This window comes from Crocodylus porosus, unplaced genomic scaffold, assembly GCF_001723895.1.
Source record: "Crocodylus porosus isolate Cpor-Errol unplaced genomic scaffold, CroPor_comp1, whole genome shotgun sequence".
Lineage (NCBI taxonomy): Eukaryota > Metazoa > Chordata > Crocodylia > Crocodylidae > Crocodylus > Crocodylus porosus.
In genome coordinates this window covers 37,774,791-37,792,373 of record NW_017728915.1, presented here as the reverse complement: position 1 = coordinate 37,792,373, position 17,583 = coordinate 37,774,791, and the positions used below count along the sequence as shown (strand labels likewise).

General features: G+C 48.5%; 1 protein-coding gene across 3 annotated transcripts in view; it reads left to right on the top strand.

Annotated features, from left to right (window-relative positions):
- The first annotated feature begins 796 nt into the window (after positions 1 to 796).
- The window catches only part of KLHDC4 (kelch domain containing 4), a 33,145-nt gene continuing 16,358 nt past the window's right edge, over positions 797 to 17,583 (top strand). For 2 of the 3 annotated variants that reach the window (XM_019536003.1, XM_019536002.1), the window contains exons 1-5: positions 797 to 1,020; positions 3,468 to 3,559; positions 4,519 to 4,597; positions 5,719 to 5,817; positions 10,377 to 10,513. In XM_019536003.1, coding sequence (XP_019391548.1) covers positions 922 to 1,020; positions 3,468 to 3,559; positions 4,519 to 4,597; positions 5,719 to 5,817; positions 10,377 to 10,513 — 506 coding nt within the window. In that variant the 5' untranslated portion in view covers positions 797 to 921. The remainder of the gene's footprint in view (positions 1,021 to 3,467; positions 3,560 to 4,518; positions 4,598 to 5,718; positions 5,818 to 10,376; positions 10,514 to 17,583) is intronic. The other variant, XM_019536000.1, reaches the window with a different exon arrangement.

Here is a 17,583-nt window from a genome sequence, read left to right as displayed (position 1 = left end):
CTAAACGCCATCCTAGCTTTATAATAACCACAATATTTTTCAAGACGACCAGACCAAGAAGTGCTTAGCAGGATCTGTGTTGTCTGCCCTCTGAGATTTTTTTCTAGCATCATTTCTCTCTCGGCTTTTTTGCATCTGGCAAGCACTGAGATTCAGATACAGGCAGATAGTCCAAACATTGGAAATATTCCACCGTTTCCAGGTTACATGCCTAGAAACTCAGCTTATGAACTCTATCCGTTTTTAGCTATAAAAATGATGGGTCCCATAGAAAAAAGCTGTCACAGAGCAATAGATTAGATGTTGAAAGGCCCTTGAGATCCAGGTTGTAGCCAAGACATCGCCTCTACTGCGAGCCCCGACTGCTCCAGATCCTGGATATCAGGGAAAAAGATAATTATTCTATTAATTTGTTTTCTGGGGGAAAAACCCAACTCTGTTTTCTAGTTTCATAGTTGTTAGAGGCTGGAAGGTGGGACAGAGCGAAAGGGAAACCCCCCTTGCATTTAAACTCAACCTGATTTTCAAAACTAGCTGCATTGAAACACATGCATCTTTGCAAAAACCTAAACATCGCTTTCTACAATGAGCTCCTGGAAAGGTAAAAAATAAATAAAAATAATAATAAAAAAATAAAATAAAGCCTACTCTCTCTTAGCTGAGAAAGGAAAGGGGGGAAAAAATGCTGCCAGCTGCTGTTTGAAGCCAGCCACCCAGTAGATGGCAATAGCCCTGTATCTGAGCAGGGCTCAGCCTGGGATCCTGCTTTTAGTTGCAGACCCAGGCAGGAAATGACCTCTTCCCCTCGGAAGTGAGCTTGCTTTGCATTGCCATGTGAGCTCCCCAGGAGCTGGGGGAGGGGGCAGCACTGCACAGAGGGTCTGCTGATTTGCAACCCCCTGCAAAACCCAAGCTGAAAGCATGGGGAAAAAAAGCAAGAAGGAGAAGAAGGTGAAAGGGGCTGAGAAAACAGCTGCTAAGATGGAGAAAAAGGTCTCCAAGAGATCTAAGAAAGAGGAGGTAAATGGGGCTGCCGGGGCAGGGGTTGCAGCTGTTGCTCCCTGAGCTGCCCAAGCGGCTGCAAAGGGCAGTGAATGCATGAGCTCCCCTGGACACAGGGAGGAAGGAAAGACCTCCCTGGGTGCAATAAAAGCAGACTGAAAGTTGGTGGACATGTGGATGCTATTGTGTTTTTTTTAACTGGTAGGGAAAAAAGAAAGAGCAGGGAGGATTGCAATGGGAGGATGCCCCAGCGGGGAGCAAATGCACGTGCTCCCCAGTTTGCTGATGGGAGCAGGCAGGAGACCAAGCAAGTGCTTTCCCCTCTCCCAAGCAGCGCGTGTGGTGCTGAAGTTGCGCGCAAGCCCCCACGCGCGCTTGCCGGACGGCTGCTGTCCCCTGGTTCACATCACCTAAAAGCCTCCCTTCCCTACCCCGCTCCCCGGGGTTTTTTAAGAGATGCCTGAATCTTGGGGCTGTGCTCTCCATCCAGGTGGGACTTGGACCTTTTTTGTTGCTTTTCATGCTGTTCTCCCCAGGGGCTTCTCTGAGCCGGGGAGGAAGAGGCAAAACATCCCAAACTGTATTGCAGGAGTAAAATTAGGAACAGAGCTGTCATGCTTGTAACTTAGCCTGGGTTTTATCTGGCCGTGAATTAGAGAAAAGTTTCTCATGAACATTAGGGGCCTGGTGCGTGCGTCACCACCAGACCTGCCCTAGGGTCGCTGCCTCCAGGTACCACCCGGTGCCTTGTGGTTAAGGCAATTTGTGGATGGCAAACTTTTTTTTGAAGAGTCTTCTAGGAAGCTGTGGGTACTGTGGATGGAGGAGCTCATTCAGCTTGTCAGGTGACATCCCAACCATTGCAAAGAAAGGACATTTAAAAAGATGGTGGCAGGTTAATAATCTGATTTAAGAAGTTAGCTAGTTTCCTTCCTCTTCTTGCATGTGGAGGACTGACATTTGAGTGAATCCTGGCAACCCAATCTGCATCCTGATGCGTATGCAAAGAAAGAATGTTTAAAAAGGTTAATAATCTAAGAAATTAGCCCGTTTCCTTCCTTTTCTTGCATGTGGAGTACTGAAATTTGAATGAATCCTGCCAACCCAATCTGCATCTTGATATATAGGAACTGACTGACAAACCCCGGTTCTCCCTCTTGATCTTCTGGGCCCTTCGCATGGGCAAGGCAGGCCAGTGATGAGCAGTGAGTTGCAGATGTTGGGTCGCTCCTCAGCCTGTCTGCTAACTTTTTGAAGTCGTCACAGTCTGGTTTAAAAAACCAGATTGTACTTCCAGGGGCTTCTGCTCTAACATACCTCTGAATGGTCAATTGTCTGTGATTTTTGCTTTTTAAGAGGTTCCCTTTGAACTGACAGACGAGCAGGGTTTCAAAGAATTGCCGCAAGCAAGAGGAACTAGGCTAGAAGAGGCTGAGTGAGAGAGACATTACGGGAGGTAGATATTATTTATGCAGTTTAAATTGCTGAAGAGCTTATCCCAATGCCAGATGTACGTGTGACTCGGCTGAACTGCAGCTAAGAAAATGACATAACCAGCTGCAAATATTGCATAAAGACATAACCAGCTGCAAATATTGCAGGGTTGGAGCGCTACAAGGGGAGGAATTAATGGGTCGGTCCTGCAAACGGTGGAGCACTGTCGTCTGATTCAGTGACAACCCTTGCCTCGTGTCATGTTTGTGAGCAGCGCTACTGAAAGAACGATGCTATCCCCATGATTAAAATAAAGCATGGGTTACTGTGCTCAGCACCTTGGAGTGGCATGCTGCCTGGCACAGGGCAAAGGAAAGCGACAGGATGAAATGAAAATTGAACATTAGGGAAAATATCCTGACTGGTCTGTCAGGCTATAGAGTGGTCACTACCATGGTCACTAGTACGGACGCCTTGTCACTTGAGACATGCAAACTAGCGGGCACGGAAAAACTAGAAAATTCAGTGAAGGGAAGAGTCTTGCATTTTTTCGCATCTTGGTTGTCAGTGCTTCTGTTGAAAAACTCATGGAGACATTTTTGTTGCTCTCAGTGTTTGTCAAACTGATATTTTCCTATTTTCCAACAATCTGAATTTGCCCTTAGAGAGTATCTCCTTGCTCCGTGCCACTACAGACGGGGAAATTTTCAACCTGTGGACTCAAGTATCTTACCCAGTGATCACAAAGATAGCACAAGAGAAAGTTGGGTTAAGAATGAATGAAAAATCCCCCAGCCGTAATCAGTCCCAGTATGCATGCAACTTGCCTGGGCTTGGAAAATCATCAGAAGCTCCTAGCAGAGACCTGCCTCTCATGCTGGGTGCAACATAGAGCCTGCGTGCCCATCACTGATTGAAATGACGGTAACCACATGTGGGAAAAGCCAAATAGTAGCTCCTGTAATCTTATACGGTCTGCAGATGACCACACTCATCAAGAAACTCATGTCAAACTGGCTGGTTCTTTCCAGAAGGATCTCGAAGCCCTGATAGCGGAGTTCCAGACATTAGATGCCAAAAAGACCCAGATCATTGAAACGTCCTGCCCTCCACCCTCTCCAAGGTAAGAGATGGCATGATTTTGACTGTTGCTGTCCAACAGGTGACAGACAATTCATTTATTTAAAGATCTAAAGCATGTAGTATCAGGTCCTGGTGCCCCTGTGCAGCGTTGAAGTGTATAGGATGGAGTGGCAGAGTCAGCACTCAAACCTCCTTTTATCTTCCCGTCAACCTACCAAATAAACTGAATCCTGTCGAAGTTGATGATTCATCTGGAAGGTTTTGGAAGGGTTGATGCCATTTAAAAATGAAGGGAAACCTTGTGATTTAGATAAAATTGCTCATTATGAGATGCATTATGGCCAGACACAGGACTGGTACCCAGATCTCACCAGGTTCTGCATTCCTGGCACTGCCACGACTCGCCTAAAAGATGCTTTGACCTCTCAAGGGCGTAAGTTTTCTCCTCTGGACACAGGGGAAGGTTTCTCTTTGTCTTTGTCCCAAGGATGCTGGGGGGAACGGCTAACATGAGGTCCCAAGGGCCTGGTTACCTGTTGGAAGTTGGCAGCGGTGGATGGTCTCAACTCCTATTACAACTGGGGCCAGGGTTCAGTGGAAGATTTCTGCAGATAACTTCAAATGAGACAGCCCTGTTCAGGCCATTGTTAAGTACCATGGTGAAGTTAATCTTTGCTCCTAATAAGCCAGCATTAAAATTGAAAAAGTCATGTCAGAGTCCGTGTTAAATGACAGTATAATGTGCACTCTTAAAATAGGAAAAGTGTCAAATTAATCTCTCTGGATGTTTCCAAAAAGTTAATTTCTTCAGGAAGTTTTTAGCTTGGAAATAGAAGAAAGTGTCATGTGCTGATAACTGCGTGGGTGATGGAGAGACACTTTCCTTAGGAGGGGAAAGGGCTAGCGTGGCTGAATTATGTGTCTAGACTTAGCTTTCAAGCTGTGTTTCAAATGGTTCCTTTGCATGCTGACGTCTCCCCGTCTCCCCCTCTCTTGCAGGCTGAATGCCTCCTTCTCTGCTCACCCCGAGAAAGACGAATTGATCCTTTTTGGAGGTGAATATTTCAATGGCCAAAAAGTAACGTATACTTCCATCTATCAATTTTCTCCCCCACCTCCCCTCTCTGTCTTTGCTATAATTTGCATGGGCTCTGTCTGGAGCAAGATTTCAAAGAAGTAGTCATAAAATATGTATTTTTCCCAGAATGAGAACAAAATAGACCGTTAATTTCACAGTAATACCGTCTCATGCCTGAGCTGTCGGCAGGAGATTGGAGGGCTGCAGTCTATTAAGGGGTCAGAGTGACTGCCTAAGCATCAATATTTCAGGGCTTCCTAATTTCTGTAGGCTCGATACAGGCTGTAGTTGCCCCTCATCCTTGGTTCCTATTGTATGTTGCGTTTCCCTGACCATTTAAAATGAGCAACTCCTATTAGCTGAACAGCTTCTGCCTGGGAATTTTGCATGTAGCAATTATTTATCCAGAGCTTTTGCCCGGGAATTTTGCATGTAGTGGTTATTAGCTGGAGTGCTGGAAGCACCTCTGCATGCTTGGGCCTGAAATCTGCCCTGCGCTCTCTCAGGTAGTGAACGCGGTCTTCTGCACTGTCATTTGCTTGGTTGTTTGTGTCCATCCGAGTCGAGCAACTGCTTCCACTGTACTCCTGATGGCTCTTTTTATGGGCAGCTGTAGGTTTGTACATCCCTTTTCTCAGGCCTCTGTCCTCTCAAACATACAGTGACCCACCACTTGGAGAATGAGGGTTGGGTCGCCCCTTGGCATCAGTAGATTGCTCCAGAGACTGACATCCGGAGGCAGGATCCCCACCTCCTGGGCCCCTTGCCCTTGCTGGTAGGGGGTGCGGGCTCACTGCAGCCTGGGGTAGCAGGAGGGAGATGGAGAATAGAAATGGCATTTATTTGCACAGGACATAACAAGCCAGAAGGCCAGGGCAATCTCTGGAGCACTGATTGCCCAGCATCAGAGCCATGCTAAGCTGTGGCCCCATCTTTTTCCCACCTAGTGGAGAAGGACTGTTGCATTCCTTCCTCTGAGCAAGTGTACAAACCCTTAATTTAATGACCATGTAGCTGGCTTTCCAAAGAGGCCTCTGCTTGGTGAGAACTGAACGCGCTGCTCTCGGGTAGGGTTCAGCAGCAAGGTCGGGTGATGCAGATTTTCCTTTTACCTCTAACAGACGTACCTGTACAATGAACTGTATATTTACAACGTCCGAAAGAACAGTTGGGCTAAAGTTGACGTCCCCAGTCCTCCTCCCCGGCGCTGTGCTCATCAGGTAAAGTGTTTGGCCTCCAGTCAACAGGACAGCACTTACAGAGTCACTCTGGTGTCAGGTGGCCTGACAACAGGGCTCTGTTTCCAAAGGTGTGAGACATCTCAGCGTGCCTGTCACAGCGATGCTGATGCTGTGATCAACCTGGGGCCTGCTGTACTGAGAAGTTGTACGGCTCATCCTCCACCGTGGATCCTTTCATGCTGCTTCAGTGCCATTTTCTTGTGGGTCCAGGATGCATTAACACAGTCTCTGCTATCTGCATCCTTTGAGTATGAATGTCACAAGAGTCATTGGTTCATGCAATTGTGCTTTATTCAGAAAATCTCTGAGAGACTTTCAGCAGGTCTAATTCTTCAGGCTATAAAGGCTTTTAGATAGCAGGGCTCAGATGTCTCTCTGCTTCCGCTGCAAACCCTGTGTGGATTCCCTCTGGGCTGGGGGATTGGATGGCAGAAGGAACTGCTAATGGACAGTAGCAATAGAAACCCAGAGAAAGTGCTTGTGTTTTCTGCTCAGTGAGTGCATGCAGCTCTCTGTGTCAAACTTCTTGTTCTGACTTAGCTGCAGTTCTGACCCAGGTAAGGGGTAGCTGCTTAAACAAGCATTGAGACTCAAAGCAGGGGCCCCATAACTCCCACCTTTAAGTTTTAATCAACACAGCATTGCATAAGTGCCCAGCAGCTCTGTCCCAACCTGCCCTGGACCCAGCATAAAGCCTGGGATGGACTCTTTGTGAGGGACATTGGTTTTTCACAACCCTGGTCAGCAGGCCAGAGGGGAGAGTCCCAAGATGGGCTGTCTAAAAGGATATGAATTAGTGCGTTCATCCCTGTAACAACCTCAGCCTCGTGGCTGCAGCTCCTTTGGAGATCGGTTTTGTAAAAATACCTAAGATGGAGCGTGTGCTCCGGGACGCCTGTCTTCACAGACATCCAGCGTGGGTACTGCAGGGAAGCAAGCAGGCAGCATTCGACATACAGACTGTTAAGCAAAGACAGATGCAATTTCCCATACATCGCCATGCACAGCTGGTCACTGTTCGGGAGTTTTCTCTGCTCCACGGGGTCACTTGGAACTGAACTGCAGTTCGCACAGGCCACCGTGCTGCTTGGTCGGCCCTGGTCCCTCCTGCAACGGGAAGGCTTCTGTATATGGGACAGTTTGGGAACACCTTGTCATGTAGATCTGACACTGTTTCCTCTGGCTGCAATCAGTTCATCTAGGCGAGAGCCAGGTGATGCTGAGGGCTAGGGGGTTGTATCTGTGGTTATACCTAGTATAACCTAGATACCTGGTATAGCCTGTTAGACCAGGTCAGAGCTCCATGCTGTAAATGTCTCTTCTCTGAGATTTTAGCTTCTCCCAGCCGAATGTGGAGATGCTCCCTAGATCCCTAGTCCCGCTGCTTGCCTTGTCAGAGTGACCCATGAATTGCAGTGGGCTTTATGCAAGGGTCTGCCGGCAAGTAATGCCAACAACTTGTGTAAGCAGCCTTAGCCGCGGCAAGAGACAAACAGTAGTAGTCCCAACTATACCTTGGAGAAACCATTTGCAAGATGCTTCCCAAAGTCATTGCAATGGGCAGGCAGAATACAGTTCAAGGCAAAATGTATCCATATACCACTATGAAACGTTACAAGCTCCCAAGAAAAACTGCTAACAAAATACTCACTCTGGTCTGAAATCTATAGGTAATTTATTGAACTATTTAAAATGACATATTCCAGCTGCATTTAATATTGAGTGCCTGACTTGTTAAACAGACACAGACAGGCAAAGCACACCTGTTTCCACAAAGGCTAGGACCTAAATTAAGGTATTGTTTTATATGGGTGGTGTATATGTATGTGTACTTCATAAAATTTTGATCTTATTCTTAGTTTGTTTGCATATATATCTATATCTATATGCTAACAAACTAAGAATAAAAAATACTGTCCCAAGAATAAGACCAAAGGCTGGCCAAAAGCTAACTAAGAATAAGACCAATATATATATTGTAAATAAAGTGTGTGTGTGTGTGTGTGTGTGTGTGTGTATACACACAAACATATACACGTGTGTTTGTGTGTGTGTGTGTATATATATGTATACACACACAAACATACACGTGTGTGTGTGTATACACACACAAACATACACGTGTGTGTGTGTATACACACACAAACATATACACACATATGTGTGTGTGTGTGTGTGTGGGTCTTATTCTTAGTTAGCTTTTTGGCCAGCTTTTGTTCAGCCACTAATACAGAGGACCATGCTTGGGACCCTTAGGTGCTTTGATCATACAAATGATAAATAAAAACTCCCACGCTACCACAGCAATAATATAGATTTCATAGATTTCATAGACATCAGGGCTGGAAGGGACCTCGGGAGATCATCGAGCCCACCCCCCTGCCCAAAGGGCAGGAAGTCAGCTGGGGTCACAGGACCCCAGCAAGATAGGCATCCAATATATTTAATACTTAGCTGCTGTCCTGATAGACCAATAAATAACCAGCAGAAAATTAGCTTAAGTGCATGCTTTTTAAATAGAGAGGGAATATGGTAAAATAGAACAAACGCATTAGTTAGCCAGGAGCCGGGAGGTCTTGGTTTTGTGAAGTTATTTTTGCTTGCGCCCGCTGCCTGCGTGAAGCCAGGGTGCCCAGCAGGTGGTGCCCGAACAACTAAATCCTGATTTTGCAGATGGGCTGCGAAGGAGGGAATTGCAACAGACAACTTCTTGTTTCATTTTCTGTTAGAGTTTTGCTGCAGCAGCGGATTTTCTGTTTGATAATTAATTACCCTTACATGGGAGACATTTCAGCCCCATTAACTGACTAGTGTGTTGTCTTCTCTGTGACTTTTTTTTAAGTGCACGTTCCTCATTAGCTGGGAGTTAGAGTAAGCAGTAGCGTGCGTGTAGATTCATCTGTGCCTATTTGCAGCCTCATTTGTCAGCTCTCGGCATCAACACAGACTCTCCCGCTGGTATTGCTTTCTGCCCTTCCACCTTCGCCGCCGATAGGGCTGAGGTCAGAGGGGCTGTGAAGCGGGTGCTGATGAGTGCCTGCGCACGGAGGATCTTGGGTATCATAATTAGTCTGGAGCTTGATCTTCAAAGTGGAGCACACCGTTATGTGCAGACCTCCGCATAGTCCTAATTTAGGTTCGCAAATACCACATCCCCCTGGAAATCAGCTAATTGCGCAGGCCTGTAGCCGGTTGAGTGTCTCACCATACGTTACCACATTGGCCTGCAAAGGCATGGTTTCCCTGTGCATTTGCTCTATGAATGCATAAGCAAGGCTCATGCTAATGCAATTACGCTGGTCTGATATTAAAAATCTGCTTCTCTGATGTTTGCTGGTTTTTTGCAGGGTGGGGAGGGGGAAGGGTCTTTTCGGGGAGAGATCGTGTTCTCTTGTTTGTGGATCTGGTCCAGGCATGGTGATGGAAGCACTGGCAGTACACATACAGAGGAGTTTTTCACTGATATGCCCAATTCTTGAAGCCCCTGCCAGCTTGGGAATAGTGATTTTCCCATCACTGTGTCCCTTGTTCTCTGTTTCCTTTTTCCCTTTTCCAAACACTTCAGGCAAACTTACTCCTTGGAGGCTGTCTCTTCTCTTCCCATCATGGTGAGCGCCTCCTGTTTTTATTTAATCCTCTCAGGGCCCTTCTCTACTATCTCTTGCTTCTGGTATTTACCTCTGTGCCTGGTCAAGCCTACCTGAGATGCAGTGCTGTTCTGCTTTGGCAGCTGCTAGGCTGATGGCTTTGTTCGTGCAGGCCCAGGTGGTATCCGTACGGCTGCTGGCTTACTTGGGGAAGGCTCAGGCGTGGCCATTTCTACTGGTGGCTATTATTACATTCACGTCCTCGACCAGTGGTCCTTGAGGTCGCTGTAAATGGTCCGCAGATCGGTGTTCCTCCTTCCTCGGCAGTTTAAATTAAGGGGTCCTGATGGCAAGGAGGATTGGGAGCTGACCGTCATCCACCAGTACAGGAAGCAGAAGGGGCAGTTATGCCATGCTTTTAAGTTCCCTCCCAAGAAGGATTTGCTCGTTAGCTTGCCTGTCCTTTTTCTGTGCTCTGCTATCAAATGCCCCCCTGCTTTTGTGCCACTCTGGGTTACGTGGGCACCAGCGGGTAAGGGGTGGGAGATTGGCTGTGACCAGTCTATGGGCATTATAGGGAGCTTCCCCTCTTGCTGGTGGGAGAGATTTTAGATGCTTCTTTTCCTTTGAAGGACAAATCCCAAGGGTTTTCCTTTGATCCGTGGTGCTGGATTCGAAGCCAACAGAAGGAGAGGCCGGGGGCAGGTGCTCCGCTGCTACAGAGTAGAGTGCACTAGAAAAGTGCCGGGAGACAATAAGCAACTTTACACTCTGGTTTTCCCTTTCTTCGAGCCCCAGAGAGCTGCTGTTGCCAAGCAATGCAGCAGCGGTCGCTGCCACTTGTCTGCTGTGTCGTATTTCAGTGGCAGCTGTGCGCATGGCTCTCCAAGTCCCCGAGTCCTTGGCTTTTCAAAGGGTTTGTTACCATGTCCTTTCTCTGTCTCCTGGCAGGCGGCGGTGGTGCCCCAGGCTGGCGGGCAGCTCTGGGTGTTTGGAGGAGAGTTTGCTTCTCCCGACGGGGAGCAGTTTTACCATTACAAGGATCTCTGGGTCCTGCATTTGGCCACCAAAACTTGGGAGCAAATCAAGTAAGTGAGATGTTCTGCGGCGACCTGTGTTGACTTCAGCTAGTCGGGGCCCAGTTCGGTCCCTGGTGTGGCTGCCTGATTTCCCAGCTTGCTGCCTAGCTTTCTTTGGGGCTCTGCTGATTATTTCTCCTGGTGCTCGTGCTACAAAAGGTGGCTATGCCCTGGCTCCCCTGGGGCCTGCCTCCAGAAATAAAGAGAAAATAAGGGCAGCAAGACCAAAGCCCTTTGTTAGCAAAAAAATTCTGCAGCACCCTCTAGCCTGTGCTTTGCCATGGCCTGTCAGCACCAGCACTGTTCCCTCTGGTTTAGTCTCCCCTCTGGCTGCAAAGAGCATCCTCCCTCTACTTTAATGGACCTCTCTTCTGTTTTTCCATCTGTCCAGGCCCCTGCAGGGACTTTGCCTCTGTTTTGAGTTCACTTGTAGTGGAGCCATTCACCACGGAGGCACGGTACCGTCCTAGGAGGATCAAGCTGCCTTGCATAGTCATGTGACTGTGCTGTAAGCAATTTTGGGAGTCCCCTCTCTGCTTCTTATTTGAAAGACCAGCTTAAACATGAGACTGCAGAGCGAAGCTCTTGGATGTAGGCAGCTTAGGCTGCCTTCGATCCGCAGCGTGACAGCAGAAGTCTTTTGCACAGTAGTACCTCCCTGCCCTTTGGGTGCCAGTCTCTGCATCCACCAGAGGATGGGTCTGTGGGTGAAACACTGGCTGAAGACGCAGGAGATCTGCGTCCAGCTCCTGACTGCCACAGAAGCCTTTTCTAACCCAGGGCCAGTCACTTGGGAATTGGTTTTCACTGTATTGTTAGCAAGAATAATGAGATGAATTTCATCCTTTACTCATCTCTTTTCACACGTCCCAGTTTGGGTCCTGTTAAGAGGTGTTTTAAGCTTGAGCTAGCTTTGCCCCTCAGGCACATGGGTTGAAGTTGGAGTGCTCCTAACCCCAAGAGAGCAATGGGGGGATACATCAGCTTGAGCTGCAGCAATTCCTCATCTTCTGGTGCTGTCTACTTGAGTCCTAGGGGGCAGCTAGGCTAGGTGACCTTGAGGGTACAAACCCCATCAAGCTGTTGCAGTGGAGACAAGCCTTAATTCTCCATCTTGGCTTCCCATCTGTCAGCTGGAGGGGTATTAAGGCTTCCCTGCAAGAACAGGTAGGAGACGTTATTCTGTATGTTAGTGTCGTGCTTAGATGCCTCCAGGCATATTGTCAAGCAGAAAAGATGCTTCATGACTGATCCAGAGACCTCAGTTGGCCTACCTGTAAATGGCTGTGTGGTCACTTGGGCTGGGGTGTCAGAAGCAGCCAGATGTGATGCCAGCCCTTGCGTGCCATCGGCTGCAGGACCCAGCCCGCCTTAGCCATGCTAGCTGAACAGGAGTGACTTTGGACCTTCTGTGTTTTACTTAAAAACCCAGGTGCAGTAGGCATATAGTGGTGGCCAGTTCTGATGAAAAGGGACGCGTCAGGCTTCTGACTGTCTGAATCCCTGTCCTTTCCAGCAGCCCAGGAGAGTTATGTAATCCAGACCGGTAGCACGGAAGCGCAGCACCAAGATGCCAATCTGATCTGAATTAATCCTGGACCTCAGAGGGTTGATCTAATAATGTGAAGGGGAAGTGTGATTCGCTTTTGGTGAGCTCAGTGGATGTGCTGGGACTTGGTGCTGAGCCAACCCATGCAGAACGAGGGCTCTTTGGAAGGTGAAAGCTCTGAACCGACTTCTTCAGGGGGTGGTTGTGGTTCCCCACAAGCTGATCTATCCATGCTGGTTTGCAGAGTCTGCGCACGTCCATTTCTGCATGGGGGATTTGGGAGTTTCTCTTCCAAACGAGTGTCGTGTTGCGGTCCTGTTCCATCGAGAAGAAATTGGTGGTTGCAGCCCTGAGTTCCTACAGCCAGTCCTGTCTTTGCTGACCCTGGCTGGACAACACCCTGGGCAGCTGGCGGGACCCCCTGAGAGTGCCTGACCCTCACAGGCATGTGCTTCTGCACCCACTGAGACAAAGTCGATTTGGATGCTTATCTTGCTGGGATGCTTTGACCCACCTTACTTCCTGCCCCTTGGGCGGGGGGCTGGACCCGTTGGTCTTGCGAGACCCCTTCCAGCCCTAATGTCTGTGACATCTATGAAAGTCAGTGTTTGTGTTTCATTAGAAGAACATGCCTGCCAGGTGTTGCATGCCCATGATCTGCACTAACCTGCCTTTTCCAGGATTGGACATCTGTCTGTAGGTACTTGACCATTTTGACTTGGTACCGGAGGTGGTTGGTGGAATATATATTAGATGGCCATATGCTTTTTACAGTGGAAAGAGATCTGGGCTTTAGGCTTCTAGTGGTGAGATGCAATCAGCAAATAGGGTAGGATGGGGTATTTAGTATCATTCATACAAATTGGCTGAAGTGGGCAGGAGTTGGGGTAGGTAGTACTTTGCCCGGTGGCACAGCACTGAAATATCAACTATGAGGTTATCTTTGGGCAGGAACAAGCTCTCGGGACCCCTTTCAGCGGGGAGGGCATGACAGCCTGCTCCATGGCTGACTCTCGCCGCTGGTATATTATCAAGGTGACGTACTGCCGCAAGTCCCTGGGTTGCATGGGCATTTTGCTGCCATGCAAATGGCATGCATTTAAAACTAGACATGTAAACATTTCATAGGCGAGCCAGTGCTGTTCCTGTTGTGTTTCACATTCCCACTGGGAGCCTGGGACCCTGCAGCTTGCAATGCTCTCTCTTTTCGGTCCCCCCCACTCCCTCTCAGCCTGGTCGGCATTTCATGAAAGCCCATGTGCTCTGGTCCTGCTGTTAAAATAAAAAAACAAAGTGCATCTCCGCCTCCTCCTTGGGAAGAGAGCCAATATCTGTGTTAATAAGAGATTGCGCGGAGGAGGCTGGGAGGAGACCGTCTTTGTTTTAATGCTAACCTGACTGAGTGTGAAAATCAAGTTTCTGCTGCCTCTGTGCTTTTTCCTGTGGCATCTTGATTACAGTCTGCAGGGGAAGGGGGAGAGAAAGGACAAAGCAGATCCGATCTGCAGCATTCGATTTTTTTTTTTGGTGTTTTTTTTTTTCTTTCTTTCCTGCCAGGGTGTTGAACATGTGGCACTTCGTTTCCCTGGTTTTACCTGCTTTCTAGGGCACCAGTTGTATGTGTGCATGCATAACTTATTGGTGCATTTCCATTGACATCTGTGGAAATGCTCGTGTGAGTAAAGCTACACAATCACAGAAGCACAGGGCTGAGAAGGACCTTGAGTCCCATCTAATCCATCCCAGGCAAGTGCTTGTCTAAGCTGCTCCAGCGATGCGCTCCACAGCCTCTTCAGATCATCTGTCGCAACGCTAACTCTCCCTCAGGCTTAGACCGTTCTTCCTAATATCTAGGCTTGGCAGAATTAGATTTTTATTTAATAAGTCCGACAGATAGTATCCACGTTTATTTTTAAGCATTTAGTTTGATTTTTAGCAATTTTTAAATCTTCAGCAGTGCCTGGAATTAGAGATGTGGGGGGCAGACAATTTATTAATGACAGCCATGGTATTCACCGCAGTATTTCTCTATAGATTTTCTTTTGCAACCCATTATTGAAATGAGACAAAAATACCTATTATTATAGTGCAGTTTAACCACCCGCTGTGACAAATGTAGCTACATTAGGACTGCCACCCGCTGAGTGGCAGAGCTGCCGTCAGTCCCTGCTCTGCTTGCCGATAGCTCTTGCATCCACTTTGTCACTTCTTCCTTTGTTCCCAGTCCCTTGGGGTTTCTGGGAGTTGCAGTCCAAGCTGCGGTTCTGTAGGACTGCTCCCCCTGTCATCACACGCTCCATCAGCCATCATTTCTATGCGTTTTACATATTCTCTGTTCTATAATTTCTATATATTTATTTCTATAGGTAAATAGATATCCCCCTTTCTTTAAATTTTGATTATTAATAATGGAAATGTATTTTTGCGGGTCTATGCGCGCAAGGTGGAATCACCATTTACTGATAAAAATTGATTCCTGCCAAATATCCCAAGTAAATTTCCCTTGTTCCAGATTCAGATCCCTACTCCCTGCGTTGTCCCCTGTGGACACGGAGAATAGTTTTAGCAGCAACTTGATGTATTCGAAGATTTATGCGTCGTGTTTCCTAGATGTCAACTCATTTTTGTTGCCGTTGACTCGACTCAATCTGCATCTTGAAGCGTGGTGTCCAAAACCGGACACGATACGCCAGATGAGGCTTCACCGGTGATGAAGACGGTGGAAGAATCACTTCTCATGTCTTCATAAAATTATAGGCTTGCTTATGCACGTGCGTAAGTGGTCGTCAGATCGGGACCTATGTTCTTAAGTAGGATGACCATACGTATTTTAGGGGAACAGGGCGGGGTGGAGTGGGTGCCGGGGCAGTGTATGGCAGTGGGTGGAGGCAGATCAGCTGTTGGGAGCTCGGTGGTTTTCTCACTGAGGGTTGGGCCAGGCTGGGGCACGCGTGGGCTCTGTCCATCTTGCAGATCAATCCCAATACCTGCAGGCACATCCTCTGGGCTGGGTGGGTGCAGCCAGCCCTGGCCTCGTACCCGCATCCCTGGGCAGGCAGAGCTGGGCTGTCTGTGTGGGGGCAGTGATGCAGCAGGTCCAGCCCGGTGGCGCGCGGCCGGGTGCTGGGGTGGGGCTGGAGCCGAGAGTCAGCTTGGGGCAGGCAGAGCCTGCGTAGTGCTCCCAGCCCCAGCTCTTGCCAGTCCCGGACTTTTGCTTAAATTTTCTCCAGCAATCGGGATGCTGAGACAGCCTAGCAAATCCAGGACTGTCCCAGCGAATCCAGGACATCTAGTCACCCTGCTATTAAACCAGCGGGGATTATCGAAAACATGGATACAAAAGCAAAATCGATTCCTTTTGCTAGAGATCATCCATTTTGGAGCCTTTGACTGGGTAAGTTTGTTTTCAGAGTAACTGGAGCCATGAGTTGGAAATATGAATGAGTGTGGTATTTTGAAGTCGCCGGGCACGCTGCAGACATGTTGGAGTCAGGTTGCACTATCTGCCCTTCTGTTATGAGGCTTCAGTTGGCAGGTGTAGCAGCAGCTTTACCCAGGTCCTGTATTGCTGTGAATAAATGCATGGAGATGAAAAATTGTAGCAGGCAAACCATCCCCTGCAGCAGCAGATCACGCCATATGGGAGGCAAGAATTAGAGTGTGCCTTCTGCCAGGACAGCACTGCTGATTTGGTTATGTGGGACTCGGTAGTGATATTGGGGGAAGGCTGTTCCTGGTGAGAGCAGCTTTTTCCACCCATGCTGTTGGTGGCTCTTAAAACAGAAAGGGAAGAGAAGGCTGGGAAGAGAGGAAGGATTCTCTCTTGCTATTTGTGCATGCAAGAGCCTAGCGCAGGGAGACCTTATCCTCCCCTAAGGTCCTAAGGAAAGAGAATCGCTCTCGTCGGTCCGAGCTGTAAATGGCTAAGCTATGCCATCAGGCCCGACAGGTCACGCCGCTCGGCGATTCCTCCAGATGCAGTGTTCGACTGCTGATTTAACAATTTGAAGCGAGAAAGCGCAGAGCCCTCTCCCCTCGTGCAAAGCCCGGTGGGTAAGCGGACCGCACGGTTCCCATCCTGGGGTTGTCTCCTTGCACAGGTCAAAGCGGCGGCAGCCGGTGCTGGAGCGCCGTGACACACTTCATTCTCGTGAAAGTTTTGTTTGTGTTTCGCGTGTGTGCGGCAGGCTGAAGTCCGGATGGTCGAGCCTGTTGGAAAATGCCATCAGAGCTGTGACACTGCCCTGTGATGGCTGGATTGTGCTACAGCGGCAGCCCTGCCCTATAAATTAGTCACTCGCTTTACAGCAAAATTGTATTTCCCTCTGTTTGCATCTCTTTGCTTCCCCTGTAGGCAGACAGCTCCAATTCGACCCCCAAAACCCGACGGTCAACCCCGATCCCTGGGATCTTGCTTGAGAGCGTAGCAGATACCGTTGCTACGTGTTTTTTCTATCTAATCGATGGTCTCCCTTGACCCCTTTTGCTGCAGCATCTGAGCTCTAACAAGCATCACAACAGTTTTCCTAGGAGCTCTGTGAATATTCCTAGGTGCTCTTAAATATTTCAAGATGGCATTATGGATGCTATTGCTTCGCACTGTTCGCAGAGCAAGTCGCTGTGGCTTGGGGTGTGTTTTGGTGTCACGCTTTCCGAATGACTGGAGGCGCTAAAGAAACACCAAGTTATCAATATTTTCATCACAACGAAAGCATTGTCAGGCCTTCCCCAGTCCCCCCGCCTCAGATGGATCGATGAGATTCTCCGCCAGTTGGTAAGTCATGAATTCGTGAGTTGAGGGGCTGGATTCATTTTAGTTTTTACAGTGGCTTTGTCTTCCCTGTAAGGTTTGTCTTTACTGTGAATTCCCACTGCCAGGGTGCTTGGTGCTGGCATAGCCCAGATGCTGGGAGGCACTGGTGCAGCTCATTTTCTGAGCAGGATTGCAGGAGACGGTGGGTAAAATGCCTCCCTCTAATGAGGCCTGGTCTGCGTTACGCAGCGTTGCCAGCAGAACGATGTGTGTCTACATTCAGAGCTCCTCTGTCTTGATGCAGGCAGTTACGCCCCTCTCCGACAAAGCAGTCAACTGCTTGGGCACCAGCACCCAGCAGAAGGTGCGTGCATCTGTAGTCACAACGCGGGCTTCAAGCCAGGGTGCCTGGTATCGGGGTGCCGTGACGGCCTTGCAAGGGTGCTGCTAGGAGAGAGGACATAAGTGAAATGAGCTTGAGAAGATCAGTGCAGGCTCTTCCCTTTCTGCTGTTCCTCTTCTTCCCTGGCCCCTCTTCAGGCTGCTTAATTCACAGAAGTTATGGAGAGGGTCCTCAAATTTAAAAAAAAAAAAAAAAAGCTTGAGAACCACTGCTGTAGGAGGTCAATGCTCATTCAAAGGATTTAAACCCGACCTTAAATAAAAGGTAGATGAAATTTTTAGTTTGCATAGATGCCTCGTGCTTTAGACCAGGGGGCTCGAACCTTTGCCTTTTCCTCGGATGATGCTGTATCTTGCAGAGCATCGGGATGACGT